At 41.6% G+C, this 20441-nt stretch overlaps 1 protein-coding gene across 1 annotated transcript in view; it reads left to right on the top strand.

The window, feature by feature from the left end:
* The window catches only part of fndc7b (fibronectin type III domain containing 7b), a 42689-nt gene extending 22493 nt beyond the window's left edge, over positions 1–20196 (top strand). The window contains exons 28-62 of the mRNA XM_085387573.1: positions 79–339; positions 1018–1278; positions 1830–2093; positions 2436–2696; positions 3137–3397; positions 3625–3885; positions 4329–4598; positions 5392–5655; positions 5745–6005; positions 6756–7019; positions 7678–7938; positions 8307–8567; positions 8789–9049; positions 9666–9926; positions 10023–10280; positions 10556–10813; positions 10891–11151; positions 11413–11462; positions 11751–11961; positions 12292–12552; positions 12729–12989; positions 13115–13375; positions 13792–14052; positions 14280–14540; positions 14651–14908; positions 15086–15349; positions 15492–15752; positions 16346–16606; positions 16835–17095; positions 17193–17450; positions 17640–17900; positions 18024–18311; positions 18757–18993; positions 19205–19270; positions 19363–20196. Of these exons, the coding sequence (XP_085243699.1) occupies positions 79–339; positions 1018–1278; positions 1830–2093; positions 2436–2696; positions 3137–3397; positions 3625–3885; positions 4329–4598; positions 5392–5655; positions 5745–6005; positions 6756–7019; positions 7678–7938; positions 8307–8567; positions 8789–9049; positions 9666–9926; positions 10023–10280; positions 10556–10813; positions 10891–11151; positions 11413–11462; positions 11751–11961; positions 12292–12552; positions 12729–12989; positions 13115–13375; positions 13792–14052; positions 14280–14540; positions 14651–14908; positions 15086–15349; positions 15492–15752; positions 16346–16606; positions 16835–17095; positions 17193–17450; positions 17640–17900; positions 18024–18311; positions 18757–18993; positions 19205–19270; positions 19363–19655 (8723 nt within the window). The 3' untranslated portion in view covers positions 19656–20196. The remainder of the gene's footprint in view (positions 1–78; positions 340–1017; positions 1279–1829; positions 2094–2435; positions 2697–3136; positions 3398–3624; positions 3886–4328; positions 4599–5391; positions 5656–5744; positions 6006–6755; positions 7020–7677; positions 7939–8306; positions 8568–8788; positions 9050–9665; positions 9927–10022; positions 10281–10555; positions 10814–10890; positions 11152–11412; positions 11463–11750; positions 11962–12291; positions 12553–12728; positions 12990–13114; positions 13376–13791; positions 14053–14279; positions 14541–14650; positions 14909–15085; positions 15350–15491; positions 15753–16345; positions 16607–16834; positions 17096–17192; positions 17451–17639; positions 17901–18023; positions 18312–18756; positions 18994–19204; positions 19271–19362) is intronic.
* The last annotated feature ends 245 nt before the right edge of the window (positions 20197–20441 follow it).

The following is a 20441-nucleotide window of genomic DNA, read 5'->3' as shown; positions in this document are numbered from 1 at the left end:
CTAACCTACTTTCACCCCATTTAATAACTTTTAAAACCACCCACATCTGCAAGTTAATCTTCCTTGCTTTGTCTCCAGCCCCCTGTAAGCCAAACAGCGTGATGGTGAATTTGCAGTGCAGAACAAACATGGCGACTGTCAGCTGGGCAAACTCAGGCCCAGACCAACTGCAGGTGGTGTCAGCGAGGGACAGCAGAGGAACAGTCACCACCTGCAACTCCACCAGCTCCAACTGCACCTTCAGTCAACTTAAGTGCGGGGAGATATATGCCATCAGTGTGGTCGGTCTCACAAGCAACTGCAGCAGTGAACTGGCTTTTGCCCAAAGACTTAACACGGGTAATTTAGCAAATAATAATGAACAGATTGATGCACTGTATCACTGTGACAATTCATCAAGCTTGTTTATAACAAATGCAACAGGTTGTTTAGACTCAATCACATTTAGAAGCACAAGACATAATGGCCTGTGTCATGGCATAATTGAAACCTCTATTAAGTTACAGCACAGCAGAATAATAATAATACAGACAAAAATAAAAAAATAACTTTCATTTTTCTAAATTAATTTGCTTAGAAGAGCCATTATTTGTGATCTGCACACAAGCTGTTGTGAATGATTGTTAAAATAAAGGCAGAAAATATAGCCAATCATAGCCAAACACTCCCCAGTATTGACATAATTATCAAGGCTATATGAAAGAATAAATACCCCCAAACCCTATAATGTAATGTAAAAATATTTTTTAAAATGTAAAAATGTTTCTATAAAACTACTAAAAACTGAAGAATATTTTAACTGCATTATATTTTTTTACTTATGCAATGAAGCTGAAGCAGCATTTTGAAATGGTATTAGATTTAGGCGACGCTGATTTGACTTCTGACATCATAGTCATCCATCACTGAACCTGGACAAGTACATGCCATTAGTGTAGAATATTACAAGCCTGAGCACTGCAGGAATAAACAATATCACACTAATCCATACACTTACCTGTTTCTGTCCTCCATCAGCTCCATGCATTCCCACACACGTCACAGCAAGGGTGTACTGCAACACCGGCATCACTGCAGTCACATGGGATGCTGCGCTGGGTGCCACATCTTACACTGTCTATGCTCGGGGCAGTCTGGGCTACAATGCTCAGTGTAACAACACCGACACCAACTGTGACTTCCTTAACCTGGCCTGTGGACAAGACTACAACATCACAGTGGTGGCTCTCCATAACACCTGTGTCAGCATGGTCAGCGAGACTGTCAAGGCCACCACAGGTAATAAAATACAACCTGTCATACCCACACAACAAGCTGCTCACTAAAAGTCAATTGTGCACAGCTGTAATGTTGCTAATGCAACATGAAACAACAGTGCATCTATTTTTCACACCTACTTTTAGTGTTTCTTTGTGTTGCAGTTACTTTTAATTTACTTTAATGAACATAGCATTAGCTTTTTTATTATTAGCGGCTAAGCTAAATGTTAATGTTATAAAAAAAAGGTAACAGCAATTAAATAACCCCCCCCCCCCCAAAAGATCAGCTGAACATCTTTTTTGAAGATTAAATACATAAATTGTGTTAATAACATCTGCTACATGTTAAAAGTATTAACTTTTCAAAGTTAGTGTCCCTAGTTAACTGCTAACCTGCAGTTATCCTAACAGGAAAACCATTTACTATGTCAGAGCTTTTAAAGTTAAAGAACATTTCTATAGAAATAACTCCTGTTCCTGTGAAAATGAATCCCTGAAACTCAAAATGTAAATTTTTTTTTTTTTTTAAAAACTACACCTGCTGTTCTTTTTTTCTTCCCTGTTTGTTAGGTCCTTGTCCCCACAGTGGTCTGAGAACATCCCTGGACTGCAACACCAACACAGCTGTGGTATCTTGGACTACAGGAATTGGCATCCTCTACTACAATGCCACAGCTCAAGCCTTCGGCTCCATAGACAAGCAGACCTGCTCTACAAATGGCTCCTCCTGTAATATCAGTTCTCTGCAGTGTGGGGAAAGCTACAAAGTGAGCGTCAGTGGGCAGGGACTATACTGCAGCAGTCCTGCTCAGGACTGGCAGAGAGTGAACACAGGTGGGGTCAATTACATCCTTACAAAACAAGCTGACACCTAACTGGAAGATAATGGATAAACTGTTCTGTGCACATTTGCATACACTATCCAAAATGTTTTACTGCTTATCAGCTAATTGTTCTCTTTATCTGTTTTAACATACTATGGAAACCATTTCTGCCCAAGCATCTCACTAACTAGTGTTAATATTAGTTATAACATGTAACTGTATGAAATGCAAATACAAATTATTCCTGATTCATTCTGACATCTTTTTAAAATCTCAGGATCTAGCTCTAAACAGAAACCTCTATCAATGAACCGTGAAAAATAATCTCACTCACTGCTTGTTTTTCCTCCAGCTCCCTGCCCTCCCACCCAGTTGATGGTGAACTCTTCATGCAAATCAAACAACATCTCAGTGTCCTGGCAGGCCTCTCAAGGCTCAGTCTCCTACATGGCAGTGGCTGAAAATGAACAAGGCCGCCGGTGGTCGTGTAACACCAGCAGCACCAGCTGCCAAATATCTGGTCTGCTCTGTGGGCAACAGTACAATGTCTACGTTGTCGGTATTGATGACAAGTGTACTGGAGCCAAGAGTGACATGAAGAAGATTCGCACTGGTAATTTGTCTATTGTTATTCAAAGCTTTGCACTATATTCACTGATTTATTCATCAGTTTCAGAAAAAGGGATTTCACATTTACTTTGTATACTTTAACAATTCTTTGCTGTTACTGAGCACTAGCCAAAACAGAAACAGACAGCTGCCACACACTTGATCTTACTCCATTTATGACATATGAATCATTTAAATGTGGCTATAAAGACATGACATGGTGTAATTGGGATATTGGTTAAAACTTATAAACATTCAATTGAATTCATGAGCTAAATTCATATGTCTAAGGTGTTTTTTGTCTTTGTTGTTATTTGTTGTAGCAACCATACCCTTAAATTAGACAAAATACATTCTTAATAAACATAAAAAATTAGCAGTTCTGTGTCTCTGTTAATGATTTCTGTTACCATACAGAAAGTATTGTGTTTGCTTTGTTTCCAGCTCCGTGTGTGCCACAGAACATACAGAACCATCTGGACTGCCTGTCTGGTGTCCTGAACATTACCTGGCAGTCGACAGGTTACTTTTTGAACTTCCGCGCCTCTGTGGTGAACAGCAAAGGTCAAAAGAGCGTTTGCACAACTCCTACGCATTACTGCGTTGTACAGAACATGCAGTGTGGGCAGACCTACAATGTTACAGTGGTGGCCCAAGATGAAGCTTGCAACAGTTCCCATAGCCCCACAGAGCAGGTCTCTACAGGTCGGTGCAGCTCCTGTTGGCAGTTCTAGTGCACCTGCTCTAGTATTCAGTGTTCAGCTATTCAGATCTGATATCAGCACCTCTTATCTATATCTATTTATCTTTTAATAGCTGTTTGATTAAAGTGATTTTTTTGGTTCATACATCACATAATAAAGTTTTACCTTCTTGTTATTTACCTTCAGTCTTTACCTCAACTTCTCCTCTTTTTCTGCCGTTCCACTCAGCTCCCTGCCCTCCCTCATCCTTCCTTTCTAATGTGAACTGTGGCACTGGCGTCGTATCTGTCACCTGGAACAATAGTGTGGCAGGGGTGATGTATACAGTGTCTGCTGCAGATGCCAAAGGTGCCAGACACAACTGCAGTAGCACAAACAACGGCTGTAATCTCAGAACACTGGCGTGCGGGATGCAGTACAATGTCACAATCACACCATACAGGAATGAATGTGTGGGCAAAGACAGCCAAACTAAAATGGTCAAAACAGGCAAGTATCAGCTGTTCTTCTGTTTTTGATCGTATATTCCTCACTTCCATCCCATATCATCCTCTCACTTGTACAGGCTGTTGTTAGAAACCCTATTCGCTGCTTATTTCTGGTAAGCCTGTGGTCTTTAGATGATGCGAAAGATGGCTTTGTGCATTTAAGGTTAACCAAAAAATCTGTCATAATTTTAGATCACAGTTCTAACTCATGTATAGTGATAGTGACGACAGAAACACACCAGCCAAGTCATTAGTTTAACAGACTTGTTACAAAAATGCACAGATAATAAAATATTACGACATATTTCAGCAGCTGAGATAATTTCTGGACTGCAGATTTGAGCATCTGTTGATGATATCTACAGAATATAATTGTAAATCCGGTGGTCTGTGTAATCTATGAATACTGTAAGCACCTAATTTCCTGTCCCTGGTTGCCTCCAGTTCCTTGCGTACCCCAGCTGTCAGACGTGGAGATCGACTGCTTGACGAACTCAGCGTGGGTGATGTATAACGAGTCTGCCGGGGCCAAAGAATATGTTGTGGTGGCAACAGACACCAGGGGTGCTGTTCAGACATTTGATTGTAACTCCACGTCAGATGGGATGTGTTCTCTGCCACCACTTACATGCAGCCAGAATCTCACCATTACCCTGAAGGCCAAGGACCAGCAGTGCACCAGTGCACCCAGCAACTCTGTCAAAACCGAGACAGGTAAGGGAAAATTATAACGAACGTAAAAGCAAACACCGAAACTGTAAAACCAGGATAAAAGGGAAGTCACTTTAACTAGAATATCATCAGTGCTCTGATGCACTGTGGATTTAAATAGACTTAAACTGATAATATCAATTATATCATAATATATGTTAAAATTATTAAAAAGAAACCATTTAAAAGGCCAGTAATATGAGGCATGAAAATGGTTCTGCTCCTCTGAATCTTTGGTTTTTGGCTCATACAGCTGTTTACCCATTGCTCTGTCTGCAATTTAAAGGATGTGTGAAATGCACTCAGTGATCACCTAATGGGGGGGACAAATTGTGCTCGAGGTCAGCGCCACATTTGTCATTTTACAAGCAGTAAGCGGTAAATGAGCTACTACATAACTGATGTTCTGGTTTTGTTATAAACTGCTGCTTCTTCCTCTTTTTCGTTTGGCTGCTTCCATCTCATCCTATCACACCCACCCTCTGCATGTCCATCTTCACCACATCTGTGAGGTGAAAATTGATAATGTGGATACAGCTTCACAGGCATGAAATATTTACAGTTAAAATACTCTTTGCATAAAACAGCTGAAAGTCACTGTTTTATGGGTTAAATATGTCTAACTTGACTCTGAGTGTGAATGTGTCCAAGTTATGAGTTAATTTTCTTGGAAATGTAGCTCACGCTGGGTTTTTCATGTGTAATGTGTTGTTGTGTTGTGTAATCTCAATAATATTCAAGAAAGGACAGAAACAGAAGTTCAAGTCTGTACCTCAGAGTATTCCTCTTTCTACAGCTCCCTGCCCTCCTAATGGCGTAAAGGAATTAGTGAACTGCAACAACGGAACAGTCACGATTACCTGGTCGACTGTCTCAGGTGCTTTAACGTACACGGCCACGCTGGAAGACGTGTACGGAGACAGTACCACGTGTTGCACTACATCAAACACTAGCTGTGATGTCACACATCTGCCATGCGGCGAAATTTACATCGTGCACGTCACGGCTGAGGGACGAACCTGCAACAGCTCAGAGAGCGAACAGCTGATGTTTAGGACAGGTACAGTGCACACAGTAAATTACATAAAATATTCATTAACATAACTGGGGGGGAAAAAGAAAGCAGACGTATATTTCTGTCCCACTCAGTGCCATGCGTTCCTGAGAATCTCAAAGCCAGCCTGAGCTGCAGCAACAATGTGGCTTCCATGTCATGGAGCTCTATGAAGGAAGGACAGCTTTTCAGCGTAAAGGCAGTGGGTACTGACGGGCATGTGGACGAGTGCAGAGTTCCTGACAAGCAGTGTGAACTGACCAATCTGCACTGTGGACAGTACTACACAGCCACTGTGTCTGCAGAGGACATGACGTGCAAGAGCAAACCGAGTGAGAATGTGACGATCAAGACAGGTATGCACTCCGACTGCTGAACCGTTTTATTGCTGTCGTTTTATTTTGACAGGAACACAAGTTACCAGTGATTTCGAAACTGTCATTGAAAGTTTAGAACTTTGCATCTACTTACGGTACATTAAATTCAAATTCTACTTGTTTTTAAAAAGGTGATGCCAGTTTATTTTTCTCAAAGAATTATTTTTTCATGCAGAAGAGGTAACATTCACCTACTGGTCACTTTATTAGGTACACCTTACTTGTACCAGTTTGGGCTTCCTTTTTTCTTCCTGGCTTAGATTCAACAAGGTGCTGAAACATTTCTGAGATCTGGTGTCTGTGGAGGCTTTTTAAGTACAGTTAATTTAAAGAGATGATTTGACTTTGTGACATGGTGCAGGATCCTGTTGTAAGCAAGAATCAGAGGATGACTACACTGTGGTCATAAAGGGATGGACAACAGCAATATTTGAGTAGGCTATAGTGTGTAAGTGTGCTTAGTTGGTACTATGAGGCCCAAAGCGTGCCACGAAAATATCGAACACACCATTACGTCACCATCAGCCTGAACAGTTGAAACAAAACAGGATGGATCCATGCTTTCATGTTGTTTCTGCCAAATCCCGATACTACCTTCTGATTATTGCTGGAGAAATTCAGACTCATCACACCAGGCAACATTTTTTCAAATCTTTCTGTGATATTAATCACGAACTTTCAGGAATTACAGCTCTGCTCTAAACATTGACAATTGTCTCTTCTCATCAGTGCCGTGCACTCCAGCAAACGTCTCCTCCGTGGTCGACTGTCAGGCCAATTCTCTCATCGTTTCCTGGTCGAAAAGCTCAGGAGCTGATTCCTACATCGCCACACTGCACGACAGCACCAATCAGGGCACAACATGCCAGGCCACAACAGAGGGCTCCTGCAATGTGACAGGACTCGGCTGTGGACAGATCTACCATGTTTCCGTAGTGTCTTCTGATGGGTACTGCAACAGCCCGCCCACTCCTGTTGTTGACACACCGTCAGGTAGGACAGAGAGAGAATTCAATGCATTTTAATTATAGAGAATTATCTGTGGTACAACATGAAAAACGCGTCACATGTGTAAACTGAGAAAATGTACCATTTTAATAAAAACATTGCCGTCCTTGTCTGATACAGGATTCTTGCTGCTCAACAGTCCTGTTTCTTCTTTTATGCAAAGTGCATTTTAGGCCTGATTTATTATCTTTGTATACCCAGTCAGTTGTTTACTGACTGCCATTTAACCCAATTAGTTGGAAAATGTTCCTCATTATTCCTGGAAACATTTTCACCCTTTTGTTCCCGCTACTTAACTTATTTGAGAAGTATTGCTGCCATAAAATTCAAAATGAGCTCATATTTTTCTTAAAAATTAACATTTTCTCATTTCAAACATTTTATATTCTGTCTTTCTGTGTTCTATTGTGAATAAAATATGAGTTTGTGAGGTCTGCAAATGATTTTACCCAGCATAAAACTACTTTAGAAAACTGACTTGTAGTTTTGTGTAGTTAAAATCTGCTTTTCTTTTTCATATTTGTCAGTTGCGATACAGTGATGGATGATGTTCAATTTTACATTTTAGTAAAATGCTCTGTCCCTGGCTTCTACATTTTTACTATTCATATAAAGTTTCCTGTCTTATCTGTCTTTCCCTCAGTGCCCTGTAATGCAATAAATATCAGGGCATATATGGACTGTGCGATTAAGGCAGCTGTGGTTTCATGGTGGCCGAGTGATGGAGCCTTGTCATACATCGCGATGGCCACTACAAAGTCAGGTCACAACGTCACCTGTGAGACCAACAGGACCTCCTGTGACCTGACAGAGCTGCTCTGTGGACAGAGCTACTCTGTGTTTGTCAAAGCTATAGGAAAGACCTGCAGCAGCATCGCTAAAATGACAGGACAGCTGGTCACTGGTGAGCAGCACCACAGAGGCTTCACGAACCTATATAGCACATCTTTCGTCTTGCCGAGTTTTTCCACCTTTAAAAAAAGTGAAACAAACTGCTAATTTATTGAAATTGTATAATTATGTTGACCTTTCCCACTTAAAACCAACCAAAGTATCAGTAAAAGTGATAAAACACAATTAACCAAAATGACCTTAAATGCACTAAAATTCTTGAAACAATAAAGTTTCTGCTTTTTTCTAACATTACTTACATTACATAACTTTACTACAGTGGACCATATCTACGCTACCTTCTTGCATTTAATTTGAAGCTGCAGTTCGAACACACAAAGCTACATTTTTGTCTCAGTTTTCCTCCATCCTCTCTTTTAGAGCCTTGCATCCCAATCCAAATCACCACCCAGTACAGCGTGACAATCGGCCAGGTGCAGTGGGACATAACCAAGGGTGCTAATTACTACACAGTCACGGGGCAAACAGACCAGGGACTCACCACCTCCTGTGTTACCAATGACACTTACTGTGCATTGTACAACATGAACTGTGGCCAAATGTACAGCATCGTTGTCACAGCAAACAACTTTGTGTGCCAAAATGTGTCTACCTCTACTGAACAAGTTTTAATTGTGACAGGTGAGAACACGTGCTAAACAATTTTTTGTTCCCTGATTTATTTTGGTATCAAAATATCTTCATGTTTTCCTCCATGACTACTGATGGGCTCTTTAAATTTGCAGATCCCCGCTGATAGTTTATTAAGTCACTTTGGGCAGCCTTTAGCTTCAACAATTGGACAGAATATATATCAACATCCACACTAAATCATTCTGTTGTGTCTCTCTTTCCGCACTCAGAGCCGTGCCCGCCCAATAACGTGCAGACAAACGTTAACTGTCAGAATAACCAGGGGATGGTCTCCTGGGAGACAAGTTTTGGTGCAGTGGGTTACGAGGCTCGCTTCGCTGGCCGTGACGGACACTCGCTGTCCTGTCATACTAATGCCACTTCCTGCAGCGTGGAAGGACTTCACTGCGGAGTCATCTACCACACTAATGTCATTGCTATTGGGGAGAAAGTCAATAGCAGCAGGTCCAACACTGTCCTGCTGTATTCAGGTACCCTACCAGCCTAATTTTATTGACATTGTATGCTGAGACCCCCTTCTCTCTTTCCCAAACTTTATAACTGCAGTTTTCACTTATAGCTGAACGGTTTTAAGATGTGTTTTAATGAAAATAATGTAAACTGCGAGAACTTGATTGAAAAAAAGCTAAAATGATAGAAGAAATGAACTAAAAGTAAGACACACGTAATAAACAGAAAATATCACGTGCCATCTCTTGGTCTGAAGACAGCCAACCCCCTTAAAAAGTTTTCTTTTGCTTCTTTGAACCTCATTTAAGTGTTTACTTTTATAACAGCATCATAGCAGGCAGCCTAGGCAACAAACAGCGTCTTGCTTGCTGTTTTAAAAAATCAGGGACTTTTTTTTTTTTTTAAAAAGGGCATAAAAATCGGGTATTTTGAGCTACATCAACTACATGCCCATGCAGAGAACCTGTGCTTCTCAGTGAATGTGTACTCGTCTGCCGAATTGTATAACATCTATTTTCTGAAGTGGAAACTTGAATAATAAATATGATTTGGAGCCGTGCATTCATGGAGATCATTGCAGCTTTAAAGTCGATGTCCTGCATGGCAGTACTGATGTTGTTGTTTTTTTGCCAATAGCTCCCTGCGCAGTTGGAAAGTGCACAGCTAACCTGGACTGCTACAATGACACAGCCACAGTCTCCTGGAGTCCAGTCAGTGGAGCAAACTCCTACATGGTGACTGCTGTTTCAGCAGATGGTTCCCGCGTTTCCTGTGAGAGTACTGAACATCAGTGTAATCTGACAGAGCTGGAGTGTGGACAGGTGTACAACGTCACTCTCGTAACCATCAGCGACCACTGCCGGACTGAGAAAAGCACTAATATCTCCTTTAGCACACGTGAGTTGAGCCGCGTCTCAATCACGATCTTAAATTTATTCTACAGTCTAAAATAAAATCATTAAAACTATTTTCACTCTTTGAATTACGGCCTAGGCCCCTGTAAGCCGTCACGTGTGGGAGTGGATCTACAGTGTGGGACAAGTACAGCCAACATGTATTGGGAGGAAAGCGCGGGAGTGGAGCTCTACATGGCTACTGCCACCAACATGGGAACAACACTGAAGTGCAACTCCACCAATTCCACCTGTCAGTTCTCTAACTTGACCTGTGGGGACACCTATAAACTCTCTGTCATTGCATACAGCAACAGGTGCTACAGTGAAATCAGTAGCACTGTGGAGATTCAGACAGGTACAGTAACTCGTTAGTACTGATTGACTGAATGAGTGATTTGTACTTTAATTACTGCCTGATTGAATTAATAACATGCTTTATTTCCTATTAAGTGGCCTAACCTTAATTATTAATTATTCTGTACATAAAGATAGGTTGGGAATTTTCATCCACAAAGACTGTTTAGATTTACTCTATTAATCAATTAATTACTATTAATTTCCCTAAATTTAACAGTTGCTAGACTGACAGCAACATCCCTCAGAATACCAATGTGACTCTTCTTTTGTCAGAACCCTGTAAGCCAGATGGTTTGAGGGTCCATGGGTCATGTAACAATGAGACGGTGCTGCTGTACTGGTTTAAGGCTAAAGGAGCATCGGCATATATTGTGAAAGCAGACGGAAACCTGGGATACAGCACGTCTTTAAAAACGAATAACACAATGATAGAGACCAACCTGCCCTGTGGACAGCTGTTCACATTCACTGTAAAAGCTCAAGATGACTGGTGTGACAGTCCTACAAGCCGGCCTGAAAAATACATGACAAGTATGTGTCTCATTTAGATTTTTTTCACACATAACATGCATAATGTGTGATGATTAAACTGTTAACCTTCTCGTCAGCCCCCTGCGTCCCAGCACATGTACAGAGCTTTACACGCTGTGAGCAGAGCCTGGGCTCAGTCAGCTGGGCCGCGAGCGATGGCGCAGAGTCCTACATGGCCATTGCAACAGGACAGGATCTCCACATCCACACGTGCACCACAAACACCACCATCTGCACCTGGAATGATCTACACTGTGGTGAAACGTACACAGTTTATGTCGTTGCCATGAACTACGTATGCACCAGCATGCCGAGCAACAGCACTTCAATTCGGATGGGTAAACAAGCTTTTAAACAGCAGTAATATTTCTGGAATTGTTTTAATGGGTTTTTTTTAGAGCACATGAAAATGAACGCACTGCATGCAGAACAGTAGCAGTACAGAGCTGAATATCTTAGTTTTAAATTGCTGACATTTTATACCATTTCCTAGCACTTTCATTTTGTCGCTCTAGACAAATCAATACAATTAAATAAAGAAATAATAATCAAATTAATCAACACTAATAAATGTCTAAACTTATGTCTTCTCTTTTTAGCACCATGCATACCTCAGAATCTGACATCATCTCTTAATTGCACTACAAAGGTGAATATTATTTATCTGGATTTTCTTTTAACTCTTTAAAAAGGTTTCGGCTCAGTAAATTAAAGACATACCCAGTTCACCTGGGTAAAGATAAACTCATAGATCTTACTCCCTGGTTCATTGCTTATATAGCTTGAACTCTCTTAAGCAAACCTTCGTGTGATTTTATTGAGTAATCTTCAGGAAAAGTGTCAAACCTTCTTGAAGGACATTCAAAGTAAGAATGCTATCTTGATTTCTGATGAGGATTGAATTGTATGATTGAATTGTACTGTAATATTTTCTAAGGTGGGATCACTGGCCTGGAATGCCAGTGAAACTGCAGAGTTTTACATCGTGACTGCAGAGAACAACATTGGCCACAAAGTGCAGCTCAGTACCAATGATACCTGGACTTACATTTCTGAGTTCCACTGTGGTCAGGAATACTTCCTGTCTGTTCAGGCGGCAGATTCAGTGTGCACAAGCCGCCCCAGCCCACCTTTAAGTCTTACATCAGGTAAAATCCGGTTTATACTTGGAAAAATTTGTCTTCAAGCCAGTAAGTAAAAGGGCAATGCATATATTATATTTCTTTGCAAAAATGCACGATAACCGTAAAAACAATTGTACATAAAGGATTTTATGTTGTAAAATGCATCATTTCTTACATATACTAAGGAACTGTAATTGACAACGAGTGGTAAAACAATTTTTATTGCCGGTCAGTTAAACGTGATTTTTACAGGCAGACCTGGAGTCATTGAAATATGTGCTGTTAAAATGGAACTGTGCACCATACTTGAGACCCTTTTTTTCTAATCCAGTCTTTTCTCCTTTCGTCCCAAAGAGCCCTGTTCACCCACCGGTATCTCCAGCTTCATGAACTGCATCTCCAACATTGCTGTGGTGTCGTGGACTGGCTCGGCTGGTGCAGAGTACTACATTGCCAAAGTTAGGACGGAAGATGGACAGTCTTCGAGCTGCTGGTCTGACAGCGAGCAATGTGCCATGCCCAATGTCCTCTGTGGACAGAACTACACAGTGACTGTGGTGGCCTCAAACAGGAAGTGTAACTCTGATCCCAGTAAAGGTGACCCACTGCGATCAGGTGAGGACAAATCAGTATTTTTGATACGCTGTTGTTATTTTTACTCTGAAAATAGAAAGTGTGTAAATAATTCAAAGACAGATCTAATTTAAGTCTTTTTTAAATGTAGTTCTGTGTTCATTTAAAATGTATACTTAAATGAGTTTCAATTTCCTATTCTTCACACTTTTATCTAGTTCCTTGTGTTCCGACTAATGTGGAAGTGAAGATGGTTTGCTCCAAAAGTCAGGCTGTTGTGTCCTGGAGTGCTAGCAATGGGGCTCTTTCTTACAAAGTGACAGCACAGAGCACAGTGGGGTCCATGTCCATCTGCCAGACTGCAGGCCCAAGGTGCACTTTGACCAATCTGATGTGCGGACATGACTATTCTGTCCAGGTGGTGGCAGAGGATGAAACCTGCTCAAGTCTGCCCAGCCCAGCTATAACTTTCCATTCAGGTAAAACAGTGAGATTTTAAATGAATCTCCTTTGGACTGTGTGATGTTCATGATGTCAGTGTGTCATAGATTTATTGCTCTTAGCATGTGCAAGTACTCAAAGTGTTACTCCCTTCTTTTGTCAGTTCCCTGCACACCCAACATTGGCACAGTGATTCTGGACTGCTTCACCAACTCAGCCCTCTTGGACTGGGCCTACGCTGAGGGTGCCTTGTATTACAATGCAACAGCACACTCATCCAGTGGCCATGTTTCCACCTGCAGCTCCAACATCACCAACTGTGAGCTGCCAGGCTTACAGTGTGGTCAGATCTATGACGTGATCACTGTGGCCTCAAATTATGAGTGCAGCAGCCCTCCCAGCTCCACACTCCAGGTGGAATCAGGTAAAAATGCAATAAAAATAAGTTAAAATTGTGAGGCAATGATTTGCTGTAGTGTACCACTTATTTGGTAGTTTCACAGTAATTTCAAACTGGCGGAAAACATATTTTTTTGGCATATTTCAACTTCTAGGGGGGCATAAACAAATGCAAAACTCAGTATTGCGGGAGTTTAGTTGGGTCGCTTACTAGTGCAAACTACATGTCATTTTTTAGGGACCTGAAGATGTTATTAAGTTTTCCATTATAAAATTATTAGGTTTTTAGGTATAAAAGCCTTGATGAAGCTTAAGGAGCTGTTATGTTATCTGAGTCAGAAGTGTAAGCACCTAGAAATGGAGCTAGGGTTGCAGCTAGCCACTATCATTACACTTACTACCTCCTCATTGAGCTATTTCACTTTGTCCTTCAACCACCAGTGCCTTGTCCTCCCGAGGATGTTGTGCATGTACTGGATTGCTCTACTAACACAGCTGTGGTGGAATGGCAGGCCAGCAGAGGGGCGGACTACTACATTGTCCAAGCCGCCGGCGTGGAAGAAGATGAAACGAGTTGCGAGACAATGTCACAGTCCTGCATCCTCGCAGACCTCTTATGTGGCTTCACCTACAACATCAGCGTGATTGCTGTTAATGATGTGTGCAATGTGTCAAAGAGTGACACACAGCAGATGCAAGCAGGTACAATAGGGAATGTTCATGTCTGACAGCCAGTTACGACATGCTAAGTCCATAATTTTCTTAAATAGGAAAATAAAAATACATAATGTTTTTGTGATTGTTTAAATATACTACTGAACAATCTAATATTTACACACAGATGTTGTTACTACTAGTTATTATCATTGAAAAGGTCTGTATGTGATCATTGCATCTGTACTAATCGTTCTTTCCCTGTGTTTTTGCAGTGCCCTGCATACCACACCTAGTGGAGGCCGGGGTTGTTTGTGAGTCTGGTGCTGTGGCAGTGTCTTGGGAGCCAAGTAAAGGAGCATTATCCTACACGGTAGTTGCCCAGGGCCGCGGTGGCTACGCTTCAGTTTGCAACAGCAACGACTCAACCTGCCTGCTCGGTGACGTGCTGTGCGGCCTCAACTACTCGATCACTGTTACTGCTTCAGATGACACATGTAACAGCACTGAAAGCTCTGCTGTGGAGATCAACACAGGTTAGAAGATTTCATTTATCAAAATATGATGGATTTTTTAAAAAGAAATCATGAATATATAGTATATTAGAGTGCAATTAATATTCTTCTGTATTCACATTTGTCTTTAGTGCCATGTGTGCCTCAGAAAGTAAGAGCTGAGATGGTGTGCAGGAATGACACAGGAGTGGTATCATGGGAAGAAGGGGAGGGTGTGTCCATCTACAAGGTCCAGGCTTTTGGACCTGATGGTCACAAGTCAGAGTGCGACACAACTGAAAGCAGTTGCAAGCTACCCAACATGCACTGTGGCCAGCTCTACAACCTGACAGTTACAGCTCAGGATGGACGCTGTGATAACAGCCGAGCCCACCTCAGCCTGCAGTCAGGTAGGTGGGAACTACTGTGTGTGTGTGTGTGATCTGTGTTTTAAGATGTCTTTAAAGCTTAGCCAATGATAGTAATGATGAAAAAAATGATTGTATGTTGTTGACATGTCAGTTGTCTTACTGCTCATATCATACCTCATACCTCAGCAATGCTTAATTCATCTTTTTCTTTCACAGTGCCATGTAAGCCAACCAGCGTGAAAGCTTCTTTACGATGCCACTCAAACTCTGCTGCAGTGACATGGGAGGGGGCCAGCGGAGCTCTCCTATATACTGCAGTGGGTGTTACAGCAGATGGCCGTTACAGGGCTGAGTGTAACAACACTATGACCTTCTGTGATCTGAGTGAGCTGCAGTGTGGGCAGACCTACAATGTTAGCATGTTCAGCCAGGATGAGTCCTGTTCCAGTTTGGAGGGCAACAAAGCTTACGTACGAACAGGTATCAAAAGCAGCGGAGGCTCAGACATGAACTCAGTGTAACAGCTTGTGACTTTATACAATCTACATACAGATGGCAGGCTTAATAATTTATCTGAGTAGTTTAAAAATACTCAAACAACTTGTGTCTCTGCCACCCTCAGCGCCTTGTCCACCACAGAATGTGGTTGTTGGTGCACAATGCGGAGCAGGTTCCATGGTTGTGTCCTGGTCCCCCAACCCTGATGCCCAGTACTTCCACGTGGCTGCAGTGAGCAACACTGGGGCGAGACTCTACTGTAACTCTACTGGAAATAGCTGCACTCTAAATAATCTACCCTGTGGACAGAGCTACAACATCACTGTGCTGTCTATAAGAGATGGTTGCCAGAGCAAACCGAGCGCTGTGGTGGAGTCTTCTTCAGGTAAACTTTTCTTATAAATACAAAATGTACTGATGTGCTGGAGACGTGATACACTTTCTTCATGTCTTTGTTCCATAAATAAGACCCCAAATATGAGACGGTGTATTAATCTGGAAAGCAAAACAGCTGCAAATATCAATCTGATAATAAATATTTGTTAGTTTATTTCATCTTTAAAATCAAGGCTTAAGATCTGAATTATGACAACAGCTGGACCATCAGGTGCAAAAGCCAGCAAACCATGTATGTAACATTTCTTTAGAGATGGTGTTATAGAGAGTTTCCAGATGTGGGAAGTGGGAGGAGTCCCGGCGCATAACTGCAGTTCAACATGTTGAAATAAGAAGCTGAGCTTATGGTGCCAGTGAACATCTGTAGATGATTAAATATATATATATTACATTTACCATGCGCATTAATGTTTTGCCTGATCTTCGGCTTAAGCCACAGATTTTTCACAGGATGTTAACCGGTGGGTGCTACTGGAAGTTTAGAAATAGATATGCTTTCCATCATTTTTTCTTTTATGTTGAATTAAATGTGGATCTCCTCTGGAGCAACTTGCTCATTATTTTGCCTTTCACCTTTAATAGCTCCATGCATACCCAGGAACATTAAGGGTAGTCTGGACTGCATATCAAACAGTGCCTGGGTGACGTGGGACGACTCGATGGGAGCAACCAGTTACTTTGTGCTGGCCCGAGGAGCCAATGGTCACAACTCCAGCTGCACTACCACCTCATCTCCCTGTAAAGTCCAGGATTTGAACTGTGGGACACTTTACACCTTTAAGCTCAAGGCTATCAACAAGCACTGCAGCAGTATTGACAATGCCACCTTTGAGCTTGAGACAGGTATTTAGCAGGAATCTCTGCACTCTGGATCCCTCTCTGTTAAGTGTGTGGTGTTTTGTGTGTTTTTGTGAGGTTTCTGCAAAGTATTTTGACCACTGACATCTCTGGGTGAGGCCTGCTATCTATATCTTTTCAGCTTGTTTTCAGCTGTTTTATCATTTGTGACAGATTAGACATTGGAAAGGATTTTTCCTTTTTCTAATTATTGGTTTGAATTCTTTTCTGTAGGTCCTTGCACTCTAACATCCATCAGTGCAATGAGCCAATGCAACAGTGACACCATCCTAGTTGAATGGAAGGTGACTGCAGGGACACCAGTCTATGTGGTCACAGCTGAAGGTGATGACAACTCTGTTGTTACCTGTAACAGTACCTCCACTTCATGTGTACTCCAGAATGTTCACTGCGGCATGCACTACAGCGTCATAGTAGCAACTTCCTCTGATAAGTGCAGCAGCTTCAGAAGCCCTCCAAAGAAGATCCAAACAGGTATTCTTCAGCTTCCCAGATTTGTCTGCTAAACTACAGTAGAGTTTCAGTACAAACACCCACAGAGATTTGAATCAGATAACTCTGTCTTCTTTAGCACCTTGCGTCCCAGCCAATGTAACAGTGGTGCCATCGTGCAAGGACGCTGGGGCCAAAGTGAGATGGGCGGACTCTCTGGTGCCCACATCATACCAGCTGATAGCCACAACTCGAGATGGACACGTGGCAACCTGCAACACCTCAGTGAACAACTGCTCTTTGGTTGATCTTCACTGTGGTCAGCTGTACAATTTAAGCATCACTGCCAGAGGGGAGAACTGTACCAGCTATCCCAGCAGTTCATCCTTTAAAACAGGTACAAATAACTGATCAGTTATTTTCTGTCATCTTATTGAGCTTTACTTCTTCAAGTCTTTTGATTAGTTTGTGTTACTGAAAAGGGTATCCTGTTTTTTAGATTCAACATTTCTAAAAAAACTGCGTTTAGAAATTGGGCTGCATGCTACGTTCCCCTAACAGGAATCCTCTCTCTCCTTCCTATCAGTGCCCTGTGCGCCCTCTGATATCGCGGTGGATATTGACTGTCAGACCAACTCGGCTGCCATGTCGTGGAACAAAAGCACGGGTGCTGTGGAGTATTTTAGCTTTGCACAATCCACGAATGGAGTCGCCCTGTTCTGTAACAGCAGCAATCCCTCCTGCACCTTCAAAGGGCTGGAGTGCGGTGGCGTTTACAATTTCTCTGTGACAGCCTCTAACAGCATCTGCAACAGCTCATTCAGCTCACCTCTGCAGGCCGGAGCAGGTAAGTCAAACATTTATATTTAACCACAAGTTTGGGGGAAAAAAGTGTTTAATGTGTTTCTACTCCTACATTTATGGTCAATTTGCAGTGTTATTGATAAAATGCTTCTTCCTTCTTCTTCAGTCCCGTGCCCTCCTTCTCGTGTGAATGTCCGTATGCAGAGGATAGACAGGTTATACTGGGCCATGATATCATGGAGCAAAGTTACATGTCCTGATGTTGATTATTTGGCGGAAATCAGCGGTCAGATTGAAAACAACCCACAAGCCTTGATGACTGTCTCTTCTTATTGGCTACCCAGGCCATACTTTGAATTTCCAGTGCCTTGTAGCACTGCTTTTAACATCACAGTGCGTGCCAAGAACTCAGCTGGTATCGGCAAGCCATCGAGTCCCATTACTGCACTAACAGGTAACTTTCTGTTCTCATTTGTAGACTTTAAATGGAACAGGATGTGTTTTTGCATGGATGTTTATGCAAATGCAGATGGCTGCAGTTCCCTGGTTCTGCTGGAGGTCTCTTCCTATTAAAAGGGAGTTTTTCCTTCCCACTGTTGCCAAAGTGCATGTTCATAGGGGGATTGTTTGATTGTTGGGGGTTTTCTGTGTTATTGTAAGGTCTTTACAATATAATGCACTTTGAGGCAATTATTTGTGACTTGGCGCTATATAAATTAAATTAAACTGATTTATTTTGAATTAAACTAAACTTATACCATAATGTCAGCCTCAAGTTATAGCGATTTATACATCAAATGCAATAATAACAAAAGCCTGACATTACAGTATAGATAAAATTTTAACTGTAGCATTACCCTTTCCTTCGGTTAACAGCATTTTCACTGTTTCCTTCCCAGCCCCGTGTGCTCCACAGAGTGTGATGTACACTGGCAACAGGCAGTCTGCTGTCCTATTCTGGAATGCTTCAGTGTTTGCTACCAGTTACACGGTCTACAACGTATCGAGAGGAACCCGTGTAAAACTATGCAACACCACCGAACTTTCCTGCCAGCTAACCGACTTCGATCCTAATGCAACTATAGTGACAGCTAGCAATGCTGTAGGGGAGAGCAATCCCAGCCAAAACATTACAGGTCAGACAGACAGCAGTGGTCTGCAGCCTGCACGCAACTTAGGAAAACAGATTTAAATGTTTCTACACTCCTTTGTGTTTTATGTAATTCTTTATAACTTTGTATAATGCCACTAAAAATTAAATGTGGTTGGTTCTTTTTCTATATATTGCTATTTAACACAACCCTCTTTGAGACATTTTCTTACGAGTGCTTTCCGCATCTTCCTCAGGTCCAGTGACAACTCGCAGAAGAAGAGACCTGGAATTTGTTCAGTTCTATGCCAGTTTAGAAGAGGGTTAGTCTGTTTGTATTGGTGTAAAACAGCATCAAGATAGTGTTGCTCATGTAATCAATCAGCTGTCACTCACTTCCCTCTGTCTCCGTTAGATCTTGAAATCCCAGAGGTGCTGACATTAACAGTAACTGGAGTTTCTTTGCATGTGAGTTGGACGACAGTGACGGGTGCCACCGAGTACACACTTATGATTGAGGAGGAGCAGATAAAGGGAAAAGCCAGCAAGCCGGCGAGAGTTCGAAGAGTGGAAGGTGACTCTTACACAGAGACTGATCTCAAACCCCAGACCACCTACTGCGTCAGGGTGGCAGCCAAAAATGCCATCAACCAAAGCAGCTACTCCCAGTCCAAGTGCAGAAACACTGATGCTCTAGTGGGCTCTTAGTGACACACACACACATGCACGCATACACACAAATTCACTTAAATAGACACTGGACTAAACAGAAATACTATCATATGCCACTTTGTAGCATCCATAACACAACTCATGCTGGTTTGATCGTACACATACTTTAGGAAGATAATTGTGAAAAGGAAGTAATCACACATACAAAGTCATGATAAAATTATGTTTCTTAAATGTCACAAAGAGATGATGATCAAACCTAACAACCACTTATAGATTTAAATGCTTCTGAATTTTCTGTGGGAGTAGTTTGTATATTTGCATAAATGTAGCTCTGCTGAAATTATACAGTATTTATCAAAAACATGCTTATATTTTTGGGGTAGGTTATTCGATTCTCTGCATGATTGATGAAAAATGTAGTGTAAACAAATAAAATGGTAATTTATAAAGCTATATTTGTAAAGTCATGCAGTATCTGATCTTTTTGATGTACTATGTGACTTCTCAGATTGTAAACACGCCGACAGATGCTTTTGAACAATCCCAGAAATTAAAGAATAAAAAAAAGGTTGAAAACACACAAAACAAATCTAATCTGGAGTTTCATTTTTTCCAACTTGGAAAGCACACCATCTTTTAACTCTGAAGCTTTACATATCAGGGCCTGTGCAAGTCTGAAGATTATTTTAGAACAACTTCAGATAAACAACAGAAGACATTACATTATGTCACTATTTATTCAAAAAATGCTAATCCAAATTACAGAAGTAATCTGTATTTTCTCATACTCAAAATCAGAGGTCTTCACTGGGATTTATG

Source organism: Rhamphochromis longiceps, linkage group LG17 (genome assembly GCF_057381845.1).
Source record: "Rhamphochromis longiceps isolate RC_006_pf linkage group LG17, R_longiceps_female_GT1.1, whole genome shotgun sequence".
Lineage (NCBI taxonomy): Eukaryota > Metazoa > Chordata > Actinopteri > Cichliformes > Cichlidae > Rhamphochromis > Rhamphochromis longiceps.
This window is presented reverse-complemented; position numbering and strand designations above follow the sequence as displayed.